The sequence below is a fragment of the Hylobates moloch genome, unplaced genomic scaffold (assembly GCF_009828535.3).
Source record: "Hylobates moloch isolate HMO894 unplaced genomic scaffold, HMol_V3 SCAFFOLD_9, whole genome shotgun sequence".
NCBI classification, from domain to species: Eukaryota; Metazoa; Chordata; class Mammalia; order Primates; family Hylobatidae; genus Hylobates; species Hylobates moloch.
The window spans coordinates 11645968-11668961 of NW_026652284.1; the positions used below are offsets into that span (position 1 = coordinate 11645968).

General features: G+C 45.1%; 1 protein-coding gene across 8 annotated transcripts in view; it reads left to right on the plus strand.

Annotated features, from left to right (window-relative positions):
* The first annotated feature begins 417 nt into the window (after window positions 1–417).
* VPS13D (vacuolar protein sorting 13 homolog D) overlaps window positions 418–22994 on the plus strand; it is a 284007-nt gene continuing 261430 nt past the window's right edge. For 7 of the 8 annotated variants that reach the window (XM_032758968.2, XM_032758969.2, XM_032758970.2 and 4 more), the window contains exons 1-6: window positions 418–516; window positions 4487–4659; window positions 12833–12910; window positions 14813–15003; window positions 15104–15184; window positions 19760–19876. In XM_032758968.2, coding sequence (XP_032614859.1) covers window positions 4563–4659; window positions 12833–12910; window positions 14813–15003; window positions 15104–15184; window positions 19760–19876 — 564 coding nt within the window. In that variant the 5' untranslated portion in view covers window positions 418–516; window positions 4487–4562. The remainder of the gene's footprint in view (window positions 517–4486; window positions 4660–12832; window positions 12911–14812; window positions 15004–15103; window positions 15185–19759; window positions 19877–22994) is intronic. The other variant, XM_032758973.2, reaches the window with a different exon arrangement.

Below are 22994 nucleotides of genomic sequence, written 5' to 3' on the forward strand. Positions count from 1 at the left end.
CTTGGTGGCAGCTCTGTAAGGAGGTGGGTTTTAACTGAAGTACGGTGGGGACGCCGTTTTAAGCAGGGAAGGGCAGGGTCTGAATTAACAGGCCCCTGTGGCTGCGAAGTGGGGAATGGACTGTGGGTGAGTGGGCCAGACAGACGGCCAATTGCACCTTTCGCTTGGATGGAAGGCAGGGTAGTTGTAGGTGGGAAGAATCCTGGGTTCCCATGCTGTCTGAACCAGAGTCATTTGTGGCCCTGCCCTCCCCTGGGACTCAGTTTCCCCACCTATAAAATAGGCCCCAGTGTCTGCGAACCCTGGAGGGGCCCGCAGCCCTGCAGGAGCGGCCGCCGACGCCAGGGGGCGCCTCCTCGATAACTCGGCGCTCGGCTGGCCAGGCATCGGCGCGTCGGCTGCTCGATTGGTCGGGTCGGGGCCGGCCTGAGCGCCGCGGGCCTGCGCCATTGAGGAGCCGCGGGGAGGAAGCGCCGCGCAGCGCCGGGCTAGGGCTGGCGGCCCGGACACCGACAGGTAGGGGCCGAGCGGCGCCGCGCCGGGCGGGGCCAGGGCCGGGAACTGCAGGGGTGGCGCGGACCTGCGAGCCGCCGCTAGGGCTCCGCCTAGACCTGGGGGGCCCGGGCCCACCGTGGGGAGAGCGATGCTGGGAGCCTGGGGGCCCCGTCGTCCGGCCTCGGTCTGAGCCCCTCGGGGTAACCGTGGGCGTCTGCTCCCCTGAGGGCCCCAAGCCCGCCACCTCCGGGGACCCCTGCGTCCGAGTCCCCGCGAGCACCCCAAGCACAGGCTCGGGCTGGCTGAACCTCTGGGAACCCCGACGTCCGTGTCCCGGGGAGCCCGAGCCCCCGCTGGACCCTGGCACACTTTCCGGGGTCCCAGCAGCCTGGCGCCCTGGAATTGGGGGGTGTCAGTCCGCGCCTGTCCGCCTGAGCCTTGGTCTCAATGCAAGACTCCAGTGTGCGAGCCCCCCTCATTACTCCCAAGAGTGGGGTGTCAGTTCTCTAGAATGCCTTAGCCACCTCCCTTAATCAGCCACCCGAGGTCACACTCTCGGGTGGAGACATCAGGCCTAAAACCTCTCTTTACCTTTTGCCCTCCAGGGTCACGCCCTGGCCCAGCCACTCCTCCTAGGTGTGGGATCCCGGCGCCGTTCCCTCTAGGTTTTACCTGGGTGGTGGCGTCTCTGTCCCCTGGAGGGGGCTGAGGGTTCCGAGAGCTGGGGGCGGGAGGGTTGTGGGAGCGTCTCCTTCCGGGTAGTGCCGTTCCTGTGGGGCCACCGGTCGCACAGCCGTCCCCGCCCCAGTTTTGGAGCTCCCTGGCACCGGCAGCGTTCAGCCCTGGCCGCCTCGGGGAGGGACGCCCAGGTCCGGTTGCCAGTCCTTCCTATTCCCGGTCTGGCCGCTCCTCAGGGGAGGGGCCTGGCTCAAGGTCATGCCCGGCTGTCTGCCCGCCCCTGGGCTCAGCACTGATCCCTACTGTCACCCGCCCCACTGGGTAGCGGAGCCCAGGTGGGGGTTAGTGCCAGGCAGCTGCCTAGAAGTCCCGATGGACCGGAGTGTAAACACTTTGGGACTCTGGCCAGTCTGGCGGCCCTTGCTGACACTGAATTCCTTAAGGGAATCCTTGAAGTGGCCTCAAGCACGGTCTAGATGCTTAGCAGAGCAAATAATGGGTGCTTTCTGGTTTGGGCCTCAATTTTACTGACCAGGGTGCCTTACAATGCTAATCACTCATGCTTTTAAAATCTGTGCTTTGCATTCTTTTCCATTTAGGGCAAGTAGGGTAGGGCCTGAACTTGTTTACAAACTGACAGTTGTTTCCCTTGATTTGGAGATAATTGGTAGTTGGCACTCAGAGAGAGTTGGCATTTAGGGCCGAAATTAGTGGCAATAACTACAAAAATAAAGAGTACTCTGACCTTGGCTTCTTGCTCGAGTTTGTTTGGAGTCCCCATAGTAAGATTAGTCAGTTTCACATTTGGTTTTCACAGATTTACTCCTTTAAAGTTACAATAGTGGCCGGGCACGGTGGCTCACGCCTGTAATCCCAGCACTTTGGGAGACCAAAGTGGGCAGATCTTAAGGTCAGGAGTTCAGACCAGCCTGGCCAACATAATGAAACCCTGTCTCTACCAAAAATACAAAAATTAGCCGGGGATGGTGGCAGGTGCCTGTAATCCCAGCTACTCAAGAGGCTGAGGTAGGAGAATCGCTTGAACCCAGGAGATGGCGGTTACAGTGAGCCGAGATCCCGTCACTGCATTTCAGTCTGGGCGACGGAACAACACTGTCTCCGGAAAAAAAAAGTTACAATAGAGAAATGTTTCTTCTATTCAGACTGTTGAGCATTTATTTTTTTAAAAAATTGTTCTTATAACATCTTCTTTAAACAAATGTAGCTAATAATTAATTTTATGTAACTCTACCCTTAAAAAATATCTTTATATTCCATTTGCAGAAAAAAAAATCTTTGGAAAGAAATTGGGCAAATATTTTACCAAATGCTGTTTTTTTCTTTTTACTGTCACTGTTGACCAATAAAAGTTAATCTTCTCTGGAAGTACAAGATATTGTTGACAAACAAATGCCAGTTTTTCCAGGAGATTGAATTCATTCTTCTGGAGGCCTTGTGCTTCAGGTAGTTGTTGGATGGCAGCCTCTCAATTGGGATGGGTGTATCTTCTGGCACTAAGATGAATCACTAGAGGTGGGGCAGCGTGCTTGGAAAGGATCCTGAAAGTAGGCTGGTTCCAGTGGGATGCGTGCCATGTCAAGTCTGTAGTGCCTGGCAGGGTGGCTGATGACTGACATGGTGGATCAGAGCAAGATTTGAGGCTCACAGTTTCCACTGGGATCTTCTAGTTGAGCAATCTGAGAACCCAGTTAAACTTTTGTGTCTCAATTTCCCTCATGTTGACTTTTCATAATACTAAACTTAATCTTTTTTTTTGGTAATACTGGTAAACACCTGTTATTATAACAGGCAGTAGTACCTACAAAATCTAAATACCGTAGCTGGAGCCAGAGGATTTCTGGAGTTTGGGGTTTGTAATAATCAACTAAGATTGTTCATTGTATCAGCGTCATCTGGTGCCCAGGTACCAGTAATGCAGTTCCAGGACATTTAAGAGCAGTGATAAAGCACTGCCATCTCTCTCCCATGTATATTATTTTATAAGTGGTCTTCATGAACAAATGTGACACATTTAATTTGGGCGGCCTAAATGAGGATCATTAAAGAATGTGAATTCTCCCCCACCCCCGACTTTATTCAGGTTTCTTTCATGAGTTTCTTTTTCTTTTTTTTTTTTGAGATGGAGTCTCACTCTGTCACCCAGGCTGGAGTGCGGTGGTGTGATCTTGGCTCGCTGCAACCTCTGCCTCCCAGGTTCAAGGGATTCTCCTGCCTCAGCCTCCCAAGTAGCTGGGATTACAGGTGCCTGCCACCATGCCTGGCTAAGTTTTGTATTTTTGGTAGAGACAGGGTTTCACCATGTTGGCCAGGCTGGTTTTGGGCTCCTGACCTCAGGTGATCCACCTGCCTCGGCCACCCATAGTGCTGGGATTCCAGGCGTGAGCCACCACCCCTGGCCTCTTTCATGAATTTCATTCAGACAGTCTCTTAGGGCATTTTCTGTCTTAATCTAGGATAAGGTTTCTTAACGTTGGCTCTGTTGACATTTGGGTTAGATAATTCATTGCTGTGGGAGCTGTCTTGTGCATTGTAGGTTTAGCAGCTTCCATGGTCTTTATTCACAAGATGCCAGTAGCAGCCCCTAAGTCATGATCAAAAATGCCTCCAGACATTACTAAATTATGCCCATATGAGAGCTTCTGATCAGGGCGGTCTAATCCCAAGGTAAATCACCATAAGCAAGCAGTGGACAGTTACACTGAAAAGATAGACAGCTTTGAATTGTAGGTAATTTTTGGTAAATTTAAGAGTGACTATACCCTGAAGCAGCACCAGAATGTAGATGTTTTGGTTTGGCCCTCCAGTTACTGATGGGGACATCTTACAGAGCTTCTTGCCTCATCTTTTAAAACATCTGCGGCCGGGCACAGTGGCTTTTGCCTGTAATCCCAGCACTTTGGGAGGCTGAGGCGGGTAGATCACCTGAGGTCAGGAGTTTGGGACAGGCTGGTCAACATGGTGAAACCCCATCTCTACTAAAAATACAAAAAATCAGCTGGGTGTGGTGGTGGGCAGTTGTCATCCCAGCTGCTCAGGAGGCTGAGGCAGGAGAATCGCTTGAACCCGGGAGGCAGAGATTGCAGTGAGCCAAGGTCGTGCCACTGCACTCCAACCTGGGTGACAAGAGCGAAACTGTCTGAAAACAAAAGCAAAAACAAAAGGAAAGGAAAGGAAGAGAGTGGCTTTGCACATCTGTGCTTTGCATTCATCTACCTTCCGGCAGGTAGAGGAGGAAATTGGCTTAGAAAATCATCCCGTTTTTATGTCAATTTTCATTATTTTCCTTTCATAGATTTCTCTGTGACCATGAAAGAGAGAAATAAAGAATGATGCATGATTTCTAAACACCTTTTCCTGAGGATATAGTCATGTTGGAAGGCCTTGTAGCCTGGGTTCTCAATACCTATTTGGGGAAATATGTCAATAACCTGAACACTGACCAGCTCTCAGTTGCACTTCTCAAAGGTGAGTATTTCTCTGGGTGAGATACAGCTTTATAGGTGGCATTTCTATTTTTGTATGTTTTTTTGTTGTCCTGAGAATCATAAAACCTAATGCCCAGATGGCTTTGTACTAAATGTGTGTAAAAAGGTCCCATATCACCCTGGTGATTATTCCAGAGTAACTTAAGTTTATAGCTGTATTGTTGTAGATTTTAAGGAACTATTAAATATTAAAAAACAAAAACAAAATAAGCTATACTACTGGTGACTGTGCTTAGTCCCAGTTAATTTTCAGCTTTATGAAGCTTTATGGAGGCAGCCACGATGTACTGACAGTGACATTGACTTTGGCTTCAAATCTTGTTTTGTCATTTATGTGAACAATAGCTCATATCGAAATTCCGAGCCTCAGTTTCTTTAGACAGAGATGATATACCTCCAGAGGGTTGCTATAAGGATCAACTGGAATAACATTTAAAGCCCCTAGCCTGCTGGCATATAGTAGGCACTCAATAAAAGTTTTAAAATTGATTACTGTGAGGTGTTCAACAGAATTTCTGAGGTTTTGACTTGCTTAATAGTAAAGTACCTGAAGCTTGAGACATTTTACCCTCTATAGGCCTAGACTTGGTAAATGCAGTCCCTGATTTGGCATGGGAATTCGATAACTGCATTTTCACCCTTTCCTTGTTTTAATTTAAATTCTCTTTGCTCAACTCAAAATGGAGCTTTTTAACATATGTAGGGAAGAGAAGAAAGTCAGTTTGCAAGTATGTAAAATCACAGGAAATGGGAAGGAGACTTCAAATACAGTGAAACCTCACCTTTGTGGATGTGAGTTTTGGTAAGTGGACCAGAACTGGTTAGAGAGAACAGTGACACAGCTGTTTGCATAGTCTGAGAATAGAGTACCAGTGGTTCACATGTTCCATTAAATGTGTTGCTTTCCAGCCAGGCGCGGTGGCTCACGCCTGTAAGCCCAGTACTTTGGGAAGCCAAGGCAGGCGGATCACGAGGTCAGGAGTTTGAGACCAGCCTGGCCAACGTGGTGAAACCTGTCTCTACTAAAAATACAAAAATTAGCTGGGCGTGATGGCGGGTGCCTGTAATCCCACTACTCGGGAGGCTGAGGCAGGAGAATCGCTTGAAACCAGAAGGCGGAGGTTGCAGTGAGCCAAGATCACACCACTGCACTCCAGCCTGGACAGCAAGAGTGAAACTCCATCGCAAAAAAAAAAAAAAAAAGTGATGCTTTTCATGCTTTTCTGACCAAATGATTGTGGCAGCAATAGGCCATGGGCAGAGCTGTCATGGTCACGCCTCCCCACTCTCTTCCTTTCCTTTCCTGTTCTCCTGGTTTTCCTCTTGTCCTGAAATGGGAGCTAAGTGGAAAGTGAGAGTGAGCAGTCTGTCAGGGAAGAGGATGCGTTCAGAGTGCAATAGTAGTGTCAAGTTCACCTCTCCGGTCTCTTACTGAAGTTCTCAGACCCACTGTGAAGCTAACTACATTGTATGAGGTATAGGTAACAGGGCCTAGAAAGAAAGCCGCAGACCGCGACCCTGCTAATCAAAGAGCTGGTTCTGTTGGGAATGATGTGGCAACAGCATTTGCCAAAGAAATGAGTAAATAGAAATGGATGATATCTGATGTGTTACAGAGCCGTACTAACATTTCTCAGCAGTTTTAGAATATATCTTGTAACAACTGTGTTTATCTGGTACCTTAAACTGCTTTTCTGCCCTTATTTCCTTTCTAAAAACATTATTCTTTATGGCTTTTAATGAATCTGTGGAACTTGAAGCATGCTTCTCCGCAGGATAGAAAAATGCTTTTTCTTTCATAACTGGTGTTAGTATGGTACCCAATGCTTATGGATCCAAAGCACATCACAGAGCATGGCCAGAACAATCTTGGGAGCATGGAAGTGTACTGAGGGAATGGCTTCGTAAAGAAGTTGGTGCTGCATGTTCATCTCTGACACAGTTAAGCAGTGTTTGGGGATAGAGGGCGTACTAGATCGGAATGAGAATGTTCTTTCTTTTTTTTTGAGCCAGGTTTCTTTCTGTCGCCCAGGCTGGAGTACAGTGGTGTGATTTCACCTCACTGCCACCTTGACCTTCTGGGCTCAAGCAGTCCTCCTGCCTCAGCCTCCCAAGTAGCTGGGACCACAGGCATGCACCACCATGCCCGGCTAATTTTTGTATTTTTTTGGTAGAGATGGGGTTTCGCCATGTTGCTCAGGCAGCTCTTGAACTCCTGAGCTCAAGCGATCCTCCCACCTGGGCCTCCCAAAGTGCTGGGATTACAGGCATGATCCGCTGCACCCGGCCGAGAATGTCATTTCAGTCCATCTACTGATATTTACTGTTCTAGATGCTTTGGGAGATACAAAGAGGACTGAAATAGTGGTCAAGGGTATTGATTTTTTTAGCTAAGCTATGTGTTTGAATCCCAGTTCTTCCATTTACCAGTAACCTGGGTAGGTTACTCAATTTCTTCATGCTTCACTCTCCCTTTTTGTAAATTGGAGATAATATTAATTATCTCGTAAGGTTCTGAGGACTAAGAAATTAATGTGGGTCAGAGAGCTTAGAGCTGTTCTTGGCATATTGTAAGCTCTCAGTCAATTTTAGTTATCATCATCCATCCTCATGATCATAAGTGTATGATTGGATTGGCTGATGGATTGGACTTCAAAGAGATTGTGTGTGTGTGTGTGTGTGTATATGTGTATATATATGTGTCTATATATATGTGTATATATATATGTGTGTATATATATATGTGTGTGTGTATGTGTATATATATAGATTGTATCCACATATGAAAAGTTACAAAATGCAAAGTAACATGAGTCGTTTAAGAATGGAGATAGCACTTAAAGACAAATAAATAAAATACAAAGTAACATGGCAGGATTACCTGAAGCCAGGAGTTCAAGACTAGCCTGGGCAATATGGTGAGGTCCCTTTTCTACAAAAAAAAAAAAAAAAAAAAATTAACTGGGTATGGTGGTGCATACCTGTGGTCCCAGCTACTTGGGAGGCTGAGGTGGGAGGATCACTTGAGCTGGAGAGGTTGAGGTTGCATTGAGTTGTGTTCCCTCCACTGTACTCTAGCCTGGGCGACAGAGCAAGACCCTTCTCCCCCAAAATTTTCACTTGTTCAGTCATTCAAAAACATTTCTTGAAGTCGGGTGTGGTGGCTCACGCCTGTAATCCTAGCACATCGGGAGGCCAAGGCCAGAGGATCACCTGAGGCCAGAAGTTCAAGACTAGCCTGGGCAACATGGTGAGATCCCTTCTCTAAAAAAAAAAAAAAATTAACTGGGTGTTGTGGTGCACGCCTGTGGTTCCAGCTACTTGGGAGGCTCAAGTGGGAGGATTGCTTGAGCCCAGGAGGTCGAGGCTGCATTGAGCTATGTTCTTGCCACTGCACTCCAGCCTGGGCAACAGAGCAAGACCCTGTTTCAAAAAAAAAAAAAGGTCATTGTTCAGTCATTCAAAAACATTTATTGAGGCTGCGCGTGGTGGCTCATGCCTGTAATTCCAGCACTTTGGGAGGCTAAGGTGGGCAGATCACTTGAAGCCAGGAGTTCGAGACCAGCCTGGGCAACATGGTGAAACCCCGTCTCTACTAAAAATATAAAAGTTAGCGGGGGTGGTGGCATGTGCCTGTAGTCCCAGCTACTTGGGAGGCTGAGGCATGAGAATCACTTGCAGTGTGCTGTGGAGGCTGCAGTGAGCTGCAGTGTCGCCACTGTACTCCAGCCTGGGCGACAGTGGGACCCTGTCTCAAAAAAAAAAAAAAAAAAGAAAAAAAATATATCTCCCCCCCAAAAAAATATATATAATAATCCCAAAAAAATCCCCCCAAAAATATATATATATTTGTAATCTCCCAAAATGCATACATACATATATATACAGGCATAGTGGCACATGCCTGTAGTCCTGGCTACTGAGGAGGCTGAGGCAGGAAGATCCCTTGGTCCTAAGAGTTTGAGGCTGCAGTGAGCTACGATTGTGCCACTGCACTGCAACCTTGGCAACAGAGTGAGACCCTATCTCTAAAAAATAGTAATAATAATACAATTACAAAAACATTTTTAAAGCAAATTGCTTGTTCTCTAAGCCTTTCTTTTTTTCCACCTCAAAAATTGAGAAACTAATATTATTTATTTATATCATTGTGAGGATTAAATGAGATAATGTGTATGAAGTGCTTGGACACAGTAAGACCACACTAAATGGTAGCTGCTATTCTTTTTTTTTTTTTTTGAGAGAAAGTCTCACTCTGTCACCCAGGCTAGAGTGCAGTAGTAGGATTATAGCTCACTGCAGCCTTGAACTTTTGGGCTCAAGCGATCCTCCTGCCTCAGCCTCCAGAGTAGCTGGGACTGCAGGTGCATGCCACCATACCTGGGTAATTTTTTATTTTTTGTAGAGACAGGGTTTCACTATGTTGCCTAGGCTGGTCTGAAACTCTGGGCTCAAGTGATCCTCCTGCTTGGCCTCCTAAAGTGCTGGGATTATGGGCGTGAGCCACCGCGCCCGTCTTCTTATTCCACCTCTATAGTCCCTGATCTCAGAGGACTGTTAACCTGTTTGGGAGACAAATTATACAGTAATACAAGGCAGTATAGATTAAATGGTTATTCTGGAAATACAGGCATCATGTGATGGGGTGTGAAGGAAGAGAGCTGTCCATTCTGCCTGTAGGACTCTGGGAAGGTTATGGAGGTAGCTTTTGAGTGGATCTTTTTGTTTTTTTTTTTGGAGACAGGGTCTTGCTCTATTGCCCCAGGAGTGCAGTGGCACCATCACGGTTCACTGCACCCTCAACCTCTCTGGGCTCAAGTGATCTTTCCAACTCAGTCTCCTGAGTAGCTGGAACTACAGGCATGTACCACCATAGGTCCGGCTATTTGTTTTATTTTTTGTAGAGATGGGGTTTTACCATGTTGCCAAGGCTGGTCTTGAACTCTTGGGCTCAAGAAGTCCTCCTGCCTTGGCCTCCCAAAGTGCTGGGATTATAGGCGTGAGCCACTGCGCCCAGCCTTGAGTGGATTTTAGCAGGATTTCCACAGGTGGCACTGGGCAGGTCCCCACATTCCAGGTGGAATGCACCCTGTGAGCAGAGGCTGAAAACTTGCAGGGCGTTTTTAAAATGGTTTGGGGCCAGAAGGTAGAGGCTGCCAGTGCCATGTCAAGGAATCTGAACTTCAGCCTGGGGGCATATCGTATATTTGTAACCCAAAACTTCCATTTCCCCTCCTTTTTGTTTTTATAAGCTCTGAACCTTAGGTTGACTCTTAAAATAACCTGGAGCAGAGGGAAGAGAGTTCAGTAGCCATTAGAAATTACTAAGAAATGACCAACCTCTAAATTACTCCCAGGTTATTGAGTAGATTTCTTGCTAGCCTGAGATGAAGAGTTTTTGGATGAGACATCCGTAAGTCTGTAATGTCTGCCCGGAGTGAGTGACCCGCATTATCATTTATAAAGCACTCAGTACTTTGGGGTCTCCCTGGAGTGAGTGACCTGCATTATCATTTATAAAGCACTCAGTACTTTGGGGTCTGCCTGGAGTGAGTGACCCACATTATCATTTATAAAGCACTCAGTACTTTGGGTGTGTTTCTGCTTGGCTCTTTGGAGGGACCTTTCCCTGCAGGGCCAGTCGTGGGTGCATATTTGAGTGGGTGGGGACTAGGAAACCTTCAGTCTTAAACTATGGCCGTGCTGTTTTGCCGGATTCCTTTGCTTTTGGCTTGGTGTAAGCTGTTGTTTCTCATTTTTTCCTTTACATTCTCTGTCTCCTTTCTAGATCTTCTCCTTTGCCCTCTTATGCTTCAGCTTTAATTTTTTGTGGTGTGAGTAGCCTGCAATTCCCTTTACTTTCCCAAGGTTGTACAGCTGCCAGGGAAGCCCAGAGCTCACCTGCCTTTGTGACAGATTTGGGTATTGGAAAATAAGGTGGTTCAGGCTGGGTGCGGTGGCTCACGCCTGTAATTCTAGCACTTTGGGAGGCCAAGGTGGGTGGATCACTTGAGGTCAGGAGTTCAAGACCAGCCTGATCAATATGGTGAAACCCTGTCTCTACTAAAAATACAAAAATTAGCCGGGCGTGGTGGCGGGCGTCTATAGTCCCAGCTACTTGGGAGGCTGAGACAGGAGAATCGCTTGAACCCAGGAGGCGGAGTTTGCAGTGAGCCGAGATGGCGCCACTGCACTCCAGCCTGGGTGACAAAAGCGAGACTCCATCTCAAAAAAAAAAATTAAAAAAAAAAAAAAGAATAAGGTGGTTCGAAGTGTAAATCATGCTCTTCAAAAGAAGAAACTATTTAATTGCCCCTTTAAGCCTGTTTCAACTAAGGAAAACATTTCATGATTTTTTTTCCCCTTATGTTTATTTTCTCCCCAAATGTGGAAATGGGGTTGTTTCACTGGGGTTATAAACTTTTTCATTCCATTAGTCTTAAGGTATGGTGGTGGGGTGGGGTGGGGGGTGAAGCATGGCCCATGTGGACAAATGTTCCTGCAAAAATCAAAAAATAAATTGGTTGTGTTTGTTCAGATCTGCCAAGTTGCTAGATTTGAATTTTTTCTCCTTTTTTTTTCCTTTTTCTTTTTAGAGACAGGGTCTAGCTCTATCACCAAGGCTGGAGTGCAGTTGTGTGATTATAGCTCACTGCAGCCTTGACCTCCTGGGCTCAAGTGATCCTCCTGCTTCAGCCTCCCCTGTAGCTGGAACTACAGGTGCGTGCTACCATGCCTGGCGAATTTTTAAAAGTTTATTGTAGAGTTGGGGTCTTGCTCTATTGCCCAGGCTGGTCTTGAACTCCGGGGCTCAAGTGATTTCCCAGCCTCAGCCTCCCAAAGTGCTGGGATTACAGGTGTGAGCTGCCGCACCTGGCCTGAATTCTTCTTTAGAAGCCAGTAACCCACAAGTCCTGAACAGTCATGTAAAGGGAAACATAATCACGTTTTCTGCATTATTTTGTACTTGGAGTAAACGGCTCTCTTGCATTTCTTACTAATTAATGGTTGTTGTCTGTACTCCGTGGTCTTGAAAATGTATATCTCAGACAGATTTAGGTTGCTCAAAAATTGCCTTGTGTCACGCAAACAATTTTGTAAAAACAATGGCCGTGATTTAAGGATGGGGCCTCTGCCTTCTCTTTATACATTTCCAGTGGCCATCACGGTGCCTCCCACAGAGCAGAGCTCTATATGTGTGAGGGCGAATGGCTTGCATAGCCGGGACAGTGATGGATCTAGCTGCCTTCTTGTCTGTTCACTTTTGGGTTTAAGTCATAAAAGCTGGGTCTGAAAAGAATTTTCAGCGGCGATCCTGTTCGTTCCTTTGCTTTCTGATCGGTTATTACACTTGTAAGTAGAGGTGCTAAGGAGTTCCCCAGAAGAGAAGAGTATAATTCCTTTTGAAGACCAGTTTCATTTAATTAGATCATAGACTTTTGAATACTGTTTGCACTATACTCATTTTGGGGAGGGGTTGGGGGTGGAAGAAACTTGTTAGAAACTGCAAATTTCTGTGCTTCAATCCCAGAGATTCAGAGGTAGTTGGTCTGCGGGTGGGGCCCAGGAGCCTGCATTTCATCCTAGGTGAGTCAGATTTTGATGTTCGTCTGGTAAATATTAGCCTAAGAAAGGGGTCAGCAAAGAGACCAGGTGGCCAGATCTGGCCTGCAGACTAAGAATGGGTTTTTGCATTTTTAAAGGTTGATAAAAATAAATAAAAGGAGAATATGCAACAGACATCACATAAATCCTAAAATATTTATTATCTGGCTTGTTATGGAAAATGTAACTCTTGGTCTGAACTCTTCATCAGCGCCTAAGCTTCAGCTCTCATGTACATGTTAGAGCGGACAGCCTGGAAGTTCGTTTAGATGAAGCGTATGGGTTGGTGGTAGCACTACACATGATAAGCCTGTTCTAGATGTAAAATTTTCCCTTTAACCTACACATGATATAGCCTGTTCTAGATGTAAAACTTTAACCTACACGTGATGTAGCCCGTTCTAGATGTAAAACTTTCCTTTAACCTTCACATGATGTAGCCTGTTCTATACGTAAAACTTTCCCTTTAACCTTCAATGCTTTACATACAGTAGGTGGCCTACTGTATTTGTTAAATGGATATTTCATGATGCTGTTTTTATTTTTAGGTGCTGTTGAATTAGAAAACTTGCCATTAAAGAAAGATGCCTTGAAAGAATTGGAATTACCATTTGAAGTCAAAGCTGGTATGTGGAACTAAAGGAGGGGGAAGAAATTTGAGTCTTAAATTGTTTGAGAGGTGAAAACTGAGAGCCCTGGAGTTTGTATCGATTTGACCAGTTAGAGGAAGGATATAGCAAATGTTAGAGTTTAGGCCAGTCGTAAAGTGTGGTCTTTGGGCCACTCGTATCAGGATGACTTTGTGATGGTGGTGGGGAGGTCAGGTGATCCCCAGACCGACTGAATCAGAGTCTCTGATGGAATGTCATTAAACCTACAGTGTTTAATAAGCACTCCAGGTGATTCTTATGTTTACTCAAGTGTGAGAACCTGTTTTACATTCAAGATTTCCTTTTCTTTTTTTTTTTTTTGAGACGGAGTCTTGCTCTGTCGCCCAGGCTGGAGTGCAGTGGCGCAATCTCGGCTTACTGCAAGCTCCGCCTCCTGGGTTCATGCCATTCTCCTGCCTCAGCCTCCCGAGTAGCTGGAACTACAGGCGCCCGCCACCACACCCGGCTAATTTTTTTTTTGTATTTTTAGTAGAGACGGGGTTTCACCGTGGTCTCGATCTCCTGAGCTCGTGATCCGCCCGCCTCGGCCTTCCAAAGTGCTGGGATTACAGGCGTGAGCCACCGTGCCCGGCCCTAAGGTTTCCTTTTCTTTCCCCTTTTCGTTTTTCTTTTTCTTTCTTTTTTTTTTGAGACGGAGTCTCGCTCTGTCACCGAGGCTGGAGTGCCGTGGTGTGATCTTGGCTCACTGCAACCTCTGCCTCTCAGGTTCAAGCAATTCTTCTGCCTCAGCCTCCAGAGTAGCTGGGACTACAGGTGTGCACCACCACGCCTGGCTAATTTTTTTGTATTTTTAGTAGAGACGAGGTTTCACCTTGTTGGCCAGGCTGGTCTTGAACTCCTGACCTCAGGTGACTCAGCCACCACGCCTGGCCTCCTTTTATTTATTTATTTATGACAGAGTCTTGCTTTGTCACCCAGGCTGGAGTGCAGGGATGCTATCATAGCTCACTACAGATTTGAACTCTCAGGCTAAAGAGATCCTCCTGCCTCAGCTTCCCCAACTGTTAGTTGAAATAGTTGAATATAGTTGCATGCCACCAAGCTTGGCTAAATTTCTGAATTTATTACTGGATTACACAGTTGGTTGTTTGACGTTGTCATTAAAAATACCATTGTTGGACTGGGCTTGGTGGCTTTCACCTGGAATCCCAGCACTTTGGGAGGCTGAGGCAGGAGGATCACTTGAGGCCAGGAGTTCAAGACCAGCCTGGGCAACATAGCTTGACTCTTATAAATTGAATGTAAAGAAAGCTTGTGTTCTAGGAGGCTTGGCTAGAAATGGAAGAACTTGGGAAATAAATATCACAATTCTACCAACCCGTTTGGCTTTCTCGTCAGCCCAGGTTCTCATGAAGAATCAGAATTATTTATTGAGAGAAGGCCAGTGCCATGTTACCTGTGTTTCAGTTTGTGGCGGGTATGTTCAAGATTGGATATATCATAGGTCTGATGACTCCAACTAGTGCTTATCAACCAGACAGTGAATAATGAACAAGAAATGAGTTTAGTGTCCATGGGCTTGTGTGGGACCCGGAGAAGAAAGACACTCTGAGGAAGTGTAAGATGTACTCCAGTTGGAAAAGGAGATAGTTTCTAGAGGAGGGATGTTACTGTTGATGTGGTAAAGTCTTCGCAAACTTTTTCCAGCTTATATAAGTCATTATAGCTTGTTCTTACAGATGTCAGCCTCCTAACACTTGTTTCACATGTGCAAGAGCCTGCTACCTGTTGTTTTAAATAAAAAAAAAAGTAGTAACAGCAATCCATGCTCCTTAAACAAAATTATAAAAATACTGAAAAATGGAAAGAATTAAAAATGTGTACAGACAGTGAACAAGACTTTCCTTCTCCTTCCAGGTTTCATTGGGAAAATAACCCTTCAGATTCCCTTTTATCGCCCCCATGTGGACCCTTGGGTGATCTCCATCTCCAGCCTTCACTTAATTGGAGCCCCGGAAAAAATACAGGATTTCAATGATGAAAAGGAGAAGCTGTTGGAAAGGGAACGTAAGAAAGCACTACTTCAAGCCCTGGAGGAGAAATGGAAGGCAAGGCAGAGATCTTTTGGACCTTAAGAGCAGTTGTGGTGACACGTGTAAGATGAGCAAGAACACTAGATTGAGCTAACGCTGACTCTTGCCTTTGTAGAATGACCGCCAGCAGAAAGGGGAGTCCTATTGGTATTCAGTTACCGCCTCCGTGGTTACGAGGATTGTGGAGAATATTGAAGTAAGTCCTGCTGACTTTTATAAAAGTATCAACGTGAAGGGATTTCTCAGGTTTAAATGTGTTTCTCCTCTTAGTTTCTCATTTCTCATGGGCTCAGCTGATCTAGGGTGTAGATGGGGCTGGCTGCTCAGGTATGTCCTCTTGTAGGCTGTGCCAAGGGGAAAACCTGACAAGCAAGTCCTAGGCTCTGAGGCAGACAGGGTTTTCTTGCTTCAGCTGGAATGAGGAGGAGTTTTCACATCTCTTACATTTCACTACCTGCACTTTCTTTTTGAATGTTGGAATCCCACTTGCTAAAGGATTTATCGCCTAAGAATCCAGGTTACTTGAGCCTTGATGACTGTATGGTTTCAGGGCAAATCACTTCACCTCTCTGGTCTCAGTTTCTTCATCTGTAAAATGAGAGAGGTTGGATGCCTGGTCTCTAGTTGATTACGTAGTGAGTTGTGAAATTGCGAACAGCTCACTAAGATACCTAACCTCTTGCTGGTGAATCTGGTGGCAATTTGATGAGTTACAGGACTGGGGCTGTTGGCCTTACCCATGTTTTTTTACTTCAGTTATAATTTTGTTTCATCCTCAAAAACTTGATCAGGGTCCCACTAATTTTCATGAATGTTATGAGTTTGTCCATACTTACTACCTCTAGAATTTTCTTGCAGTGCCAATGTGACACAGGCCAAATGTGTTCAATGTATGTCATGTTCCCAAAAATTAGAGTCTGAGGTTTTTGGTTTCGTAACTTTCCTAACTTTGACAAACAAATATATAAAATATTAGTCATTATTTTTATTTTATCTTAGTTTAAATAATTTTATTGAGATATAGTTCTTACACCAGAAAGTTCGGCCTTTTAAAGTGTACAATTTAGTGTTTTTTAGTATATTTACAAGGTTGTGCATTGGCCACCACTAAATAATTCCAGAACATTTTTATCATCCCAACTGGTAGTCACTGCCAAAGCTGGGCTTGGTGGCATGTACCTGTAATCCCAGCTACTTGGGAGGCTGGGGCAAGAGGATGACTTGAGCCCAGGAGTTGGGCTGCAAGGCTGTAGTGAGCTATAATAGTGCCCCTGCACCCCAGTCTGGGCAACAGACCAAGACCCTGTATCTTAAAAAAAAAAAAAAATTTAAAAAAGTAGTCATTGCCAGTTCCCCTCTGCCTTTGGCCACTGTCAATCACTAATCTACTTTCTTTCTAGATTTGCCTATTCTAAACATTTCATCTAAATGGAATCATATATAGCCTGGCCATTTTCACTTGACATAATGTTTTCAAGGGTCATCTGTGTAGTAGCGTGTGTCAGCACTTTGTTCCTTTTTATGACTGAATCATATATTCCATTGTATGGATTGTCAAAGATTAAACAAAGCCGGACCTCAAAGCAATAAAAACAGATTTTACTCTGTAACTACTGACAGTAGAGGAAAGAGCTGAGCTCCAGGCTGACTTGTGCGGAGGTAGCTGGGCCTTTTAAAGGGAGCTTTAGGGTGCAGGGAGGTGGAGTGAGTGGGTACTCAAGTGAAAAATTACAAGGCGTTGGTCTCTGTGAATGTCATTAGGCTAGCCGTGTCTGCTGGCAGTGATCAAAGTTAGGATTCTATCCTCCCTCAGACTGGGAGATTGAGCCTTACCCTTCCTGATGATTACATTTCAAAGGAATGGCTTTCAGGTCCTTAAGAAAGACACTCCTGAGCTGTAGGAGATACAGGTCGAGTATCCCAAATCTGAAAATCTGAAATCCTCCAAAGTCTGAAGCTTTTTGAGTGCCCACATGATACTCAAAGGAAATGCTCATTGGAGCATTTTGGAGTTTGGATTTTTGGATTTGGGATACTCAGCCAGTTAAGTATAATGCATATATTTCAAAATCCCCCCAAAAATGAAATCCGAAACACTTCTTGTCCCAAGCCTTTCAGGTAAGGGATACGCGACCTGTGTATATACAAAGAAATGTCTCAATTGAATTGCTCTGCAAACCTGGAAACCCTTTTCAGTAAATGTGCTATAAGAAAGGGAGGTCGGGGCCTATGTCAGGTGTTGGCTGGAATAAAGGGTACGTTCTTTTGATAGTCCTGAGCTTTACCAGGCAAGAACTCAATAGGGGACTGTGTTGTCCCCAGGGACATGGCCTCGGGCTGCCAGAAGCCATATTAAAGTTTGGTCCAGTCTCTTTTGAATGGAATGTTCTTGCTGAGAGTCCTTGCGTTTCTCAGGACATAAGACATTTTGTTTATTCATTCATGAGTTGCTGGACGTTTGGGTTGGTTCTCCTTTTTGCTATTATGAATAATATTGCTGTAAACATTTGTGTATAGGATTTTGAGTGAACATGTTTTCAGTTGTCTCAAATAGATATCTCGGAGTAGAATTGCCAAATTATGGGGTAACTCTGTTTACTTTTTGAGGAACTACCAAACTGTTCTCCAGAGAGGCTGTACTATTTTACGATATCACCAGCAATGTATGAGCATTTTGTTTCTCCATATCCTCATCAACATTTATTATTGATTATGGAGCTGGGCATGGTGGCTCACGCCTGTAATCCCAGCACTGTGGGAGGCCAAGGCAGGCAGATCACTTGGTCAGGAGTTTGAGACCAGCCTGGTGAAACCCTGTCTCTGCTAAAAATAGAAAATTAGCTAGACATGGTGGCATATGCCTGTCGTCCCAGCTACTTGGTGGGGAGGCTGAGGCAGGAGAATCGCTTGAACCTGGGAGGCAGAGGTTGCAGTGAGCCAAGATCACACCATTGCATTCCAGCTTGGGCGACAAAGCGAGACAACATCTCAAAAAAAAAAAAAAACAAAGCCTGCAGAAATGGTGAGATAGCATTCTCTCTAATACCATTCAGGACAGAAAGAAAAAAATTTAAAAAAAGCAAAAAAACCAAAAAAAGCAAACATTTATTATTGATTGTGTACTAGTGGGTGTGAAATGATGATCTTGCTATGATTTCGATTTGCATTTTCTTAATGGCGAAGGATACCGAATATTTTTCCGTATATTTACTGGCCACTTGTGTATCTTTTTTTTTGGAGAAATGTCTGTTTGAATCCTTTGCCACAATTTTTTTTTGAGGCGGAGTCTCTCTCTGTTGCTGAGGCTGGAGTGTGGTGGCGTGATCTCGGCTCACTGCAACCTCCGCCTCCCGGATTCAAGCGATTCTCCTGCCTCAGCCTCATGAGTAGCTGGGATTACAGGTCTGTGCTATCATGCCTGGCTAATTTTTGTATTTTTTTTTTTTTTTGAGACAGTCTTGCTCTGTTGCCCAGGCTGGAGTGCAGTGGCGTGATCCCGGCTCGCTGCAAGCTCCGCCTCCCGGGTTCATGCCATTCTCCTGCCTCAGCCTCCCGAGTAGCTGGGACTACAGACGCCTGCCACCACGCCCGGCTAATTTTTTGTGTTTTTAGTAGGAACGGGGTTTCACCATGTTGGCCAGTCTGGTCTCAAACTCCTGACCTCAGGTGATCTGACTGCCTCAGCCGCCCAAAGTGCTGGGATTACAGGCATGAGCCACCGTGCCTGGCCATCCTTTGCCTATTTTACAAATCAGTTTATCTTTTTATTGTTGAGTTATAAGAGCTCTCTATATATTCTGAATACCAGATTCTTATCAGATTTGCAAATACTTTCTCCCATTCTGTGGATTGTCTTTTTACTTTCTGTTATTATTATTATTATTGTTATTATTAAGACATAATCTCACTCTGTTGCCTAGGCTGGAGTGCAGTGGCGCCATCATACCTTACTGCAGCCTCCATCTCGTGGGCTCAAACAATCCTCCTGCGTCAGCCTCCTGAGTAGCTGAGACTGCAGGCTCGTGCCACCATACCTGGCTATTTAAAAAAAATTTTTAGTAGAAGTGAGGTCTTGCTATGTTGCCTAGGCTGGTCTCTAACTCTTGGGTTCAAGTAATATTCCTGCCTCAGCTTTCCAGAGTGCTGGGATTATAGGCATGAATCACTGTGCTCAACCTGTTATTATTTTTTAATTCATCAAAGCAGAGTGCCTTTCCTGTAGCCCACTTATGGGGAGGGGCAAGGGGACATACATACATACATACATACATACATACATACATACATAGTTTATGTGCCCTGCTGGTTTCCTTGGTCCAGATGTGGGGACATAGAGGCAAGATGAGGATATCAACAGAGCAGGAGGAACAATTGTCTGTATACAATGGCTTTAGTTTCTTTAATTGCTTTTTTTAAGATGTCTTCTGAAATGATTTAATGAATATATTGGAGCTCTTTTGGTAAAACTAATCACAAAGTAGCATTCAAGAGAGTTACTATAACATAACATAATATAACATATTATAACATAACATAAGAAGAGAGTTATTATAACTCCCTTAGGAACTTATAGGATACTGGATATGTGTGTGATATGTTTGTATTAAGTGCCTGCTGTGGTTTCCTTTAGTGGCTCAAGGGCTCAAGGGCAGTTTGACCCCTAACTATAGTATGTCACCTACAGCAGTTATCTAAATGCTTTTTCTTTTTTCTTTTCTTTGGAACACTATCTGTAGGTGCATCAGTTGCTTTTTCTTTTTTCTCTTTGCAGTTAAAAATTCAAGATGTCCATTTACGCTTTGAAGATGGTGTCACCAATCCCTCCCATCCTTTTGCCTTTGGCATCTGCATTAAGAATGTGTCCATGCAAAATGCTGTGAATGAGCCTGTGAGTATGAAATGTGATGACAAAGCAGGAAGAAAGCCATGCTCTAGGAATTTGGGGCTCTGCCTTTTGCCATTTTGTGTTATGTAAATGAATCACATTCTTTTCCATTGCCTTCTGTGATAGGCATGGGTGTCTCTTGTATGTTTGCAACAAATCAAATTTGTTGAAGTAGGGAAACAGGTAATTTTCTCTGACCTTTGGTTATATCACTTTCATTTTATACACGAAGAAACTGAGGGGCAGAAAGGATTTTATTTTTTATTTTCTTCTCGTGTTATGTGCACTCCCTGGGGTAAACTCACTGTGTTTCATAGTTGTAGCTACCACCTGGGAATATTTGATGATGGCTTCCACATCTTGAACTCCATTCTCCACCCTTTGACCTTCATATTCGTGGTTTTTTAAAAAACTACTACTTGTCTCAAAACACACTCTGTTTCTTCACACTCTACACAGAAAACAACATTTTTGACACTAGATGTGTGAGGTTTTTCCCCCACACACCAAGCAGTTCTCCACTTGGTGTCCTATAGTTCAACTCAATTCTGACACTAATGGGTTACTGCAGACCCCGCCAGGTAAGGGCTCAGTCCTCTAGGACCGCCCCCCACTTCGGATGCCAGTCACAAGGCCCAGGTTGTGACCTGTGCTTCTGATTAGAAGTTGGAGTTCCCACAATTCCCTTCCTCAGGTTTGGTAATTTGCTAGGATGGCTCACAGAACTCAGGGAAACACTTTACTTACATTTGCTGGTTTATAATAAAGGGTGTTACGAGGTTCCAGGTGAATATCTAGATAAAGAGGGCCATGTCCACCTCCAGTGTTCAGCAACCTGGAAACTCAGCAGATCTCATGGTTCAAAGTTTTTATGCAGCTTAATCTCCAGCCCCACCACCCAGAGGTTAGTGAGTGGCACTGAAAGGCCCAATCCTCTAATTACTTGATCTTTCTGTGATGAGCCCCATCTTGAGGCTGTCTAGGGACCCCATCAAAAGTCATTTAATTAGCATATGCTGAGGTGTGATCATGAGGCTCTTTATCAACAACAATGACACTCCTGTCAGGAACTTCCAAGGGTTTTAGGAACTCTGTGCCAGGAACCAGGGACAAAGACCAAATATATTTCATGTTATACCACAGCTTGTCATAACTAGAATGATTCTGTGCATTCCATCTGCCCATTTTGTCCCCTCAACAAAGTATTTTTCTTTATTCCCTGGCATGTAATTGAATGTAAAAACCAATAATAACAGCTTTGAGCCCTTTTATATGACAGGCACTGTTCTTAGCACTTTCCATGATTCAACTCATTTAAATCTTGATTTTCACCACTGCTGTTATCCCAATAACCCTGCTGAGGACACTACGGCACAAGAGATGGAGTGAAAAGTGGAGCCAGGTCTTGAACCCAGGTGGACCAGCTCTAAATTAGGGCTTGGCAAACTGGCCAATGGCCAAGTCTGGCTCCCCACCTGTTTTTGTAAATAAAGGGTTATTAGATCCCAGCCATGCTCATTAGTGTTGTCCACGGTGGAAAACTGTAGTTGCAGCAGAGACTGCATGGCCTGCAGAGCCTAAGCTGTTGACTCTCTGGCCCTTTATGGAGGAGTGTGCCATCCCTGCTCCTCACCATGTGCTCCTGCCTGCCACACTGATCTCTAGAAGTTGTCTGCTCCTCCTTTCACTTCTTACGCTTCAATTTCCATGTCTAGTTATTCACAGTGTCCTGCTACTTTTTCCGACAAAGCATCTCAAACATAGCTCTTCCTGTCCATCTTCATATGACCGTCACCCTGCAGGATGCTGTCAGGTTTTACCTGGACTAATGAAATACCGTGTTCTGTGATCTCCAGGATCTTTCCATTTGTCCTGTACCAATGCTTTCCAGTGTTTTCCATGTCAGAACCCACACAGTAAAAAGATAGTATTTGTACAGTACACCGGGGCAAATGGCTGTGGCTGCCTGGGGCTGGAAGTGGCCAGCTCAGAGTAACCACATGTTTCTAAGATATAACTTGATCCCATATACTGGCTCATACTTGAGACACTCATAACTCATTTTTTCCTGGCACTCTGAAGGGAAAGCCCTACTTTACGCTGTCACCAGACTTCTTTTTCTGAAACACATATCTGATCGTGGTATCTGCCCACATCAAAACGTTCAGCAGCTCTGCATCACTTAAGGCCTGAAGTCCAAACACCTTAGCATGGCATAAATTTCCTTTCCTAATGGATTTGATAACCAGGGCAGCCCTAACACATTGCCACAAACCAGATGGCTTAAAGCAACATAAATTTATTCTCTAGACGAGAGGTCTGAAGTCGGAGTTGTGGCTGGATCAGTTCCTTCTGGAGGCTCTGAGGGAGAAACTGTCCCATGTGTCTCTCCTTGTCTAGTGGCTGCTGGTGGTCATTGAGGTTGCTCAGCTTGCGGGTGCTTCACGCAGCCTCTGCCTCCGTCTTCACGTGGCCTTCTTCTTGTGTTCTTTTTCTTCCTGTAAGGACAATACTCGTTAGATTAGGGCCTCCACTACACCAGTATGACCTCTTAATTTGATGACATCTGCAAAGACCTAATTTTCGAATAAGGTTACATACACGCTTCTGCATGGTATGACTTTTTTTTGGGAAGGGAAGACACTATTCAACCTAGTGTATCTAGTAACATTCCAAGCTACTTTTCTCAACTCTTAGCTAACTCCTCATCCCAAATATGTATTCATCCACATGTACCAATACTGCCCCCACTCCACACATCCAGTGTTCCAGTTATACAGACAGACTCACTGTTCCCTGAAGATATCAGGCCTTTTGTATGGTCGCCCTTCCGTATCCTCAGGTTCCATATCCATGGATTCCACCAACAGAGGATCGAAAATACTCCCCTGCTGGCTGGGTGCGGTGGCTCATGCCTGTAATCCCAGCACTTTGGGAGGCTGAGGCGGGCAGATCGCCTGAGTTCAGGAGTTAAAGACCAGTCTAGGAAACATAATGAAACCCCATCTCTATTAAAAATAAAAAAGTTAGCCGGGCATGGTGGCATACACTGGTAGTCCCAGCTACTTGGGAGGCTGAGGCAGGAGAATTGCTCGAACCTGGGAGGTGAAGGTTGCAGTGA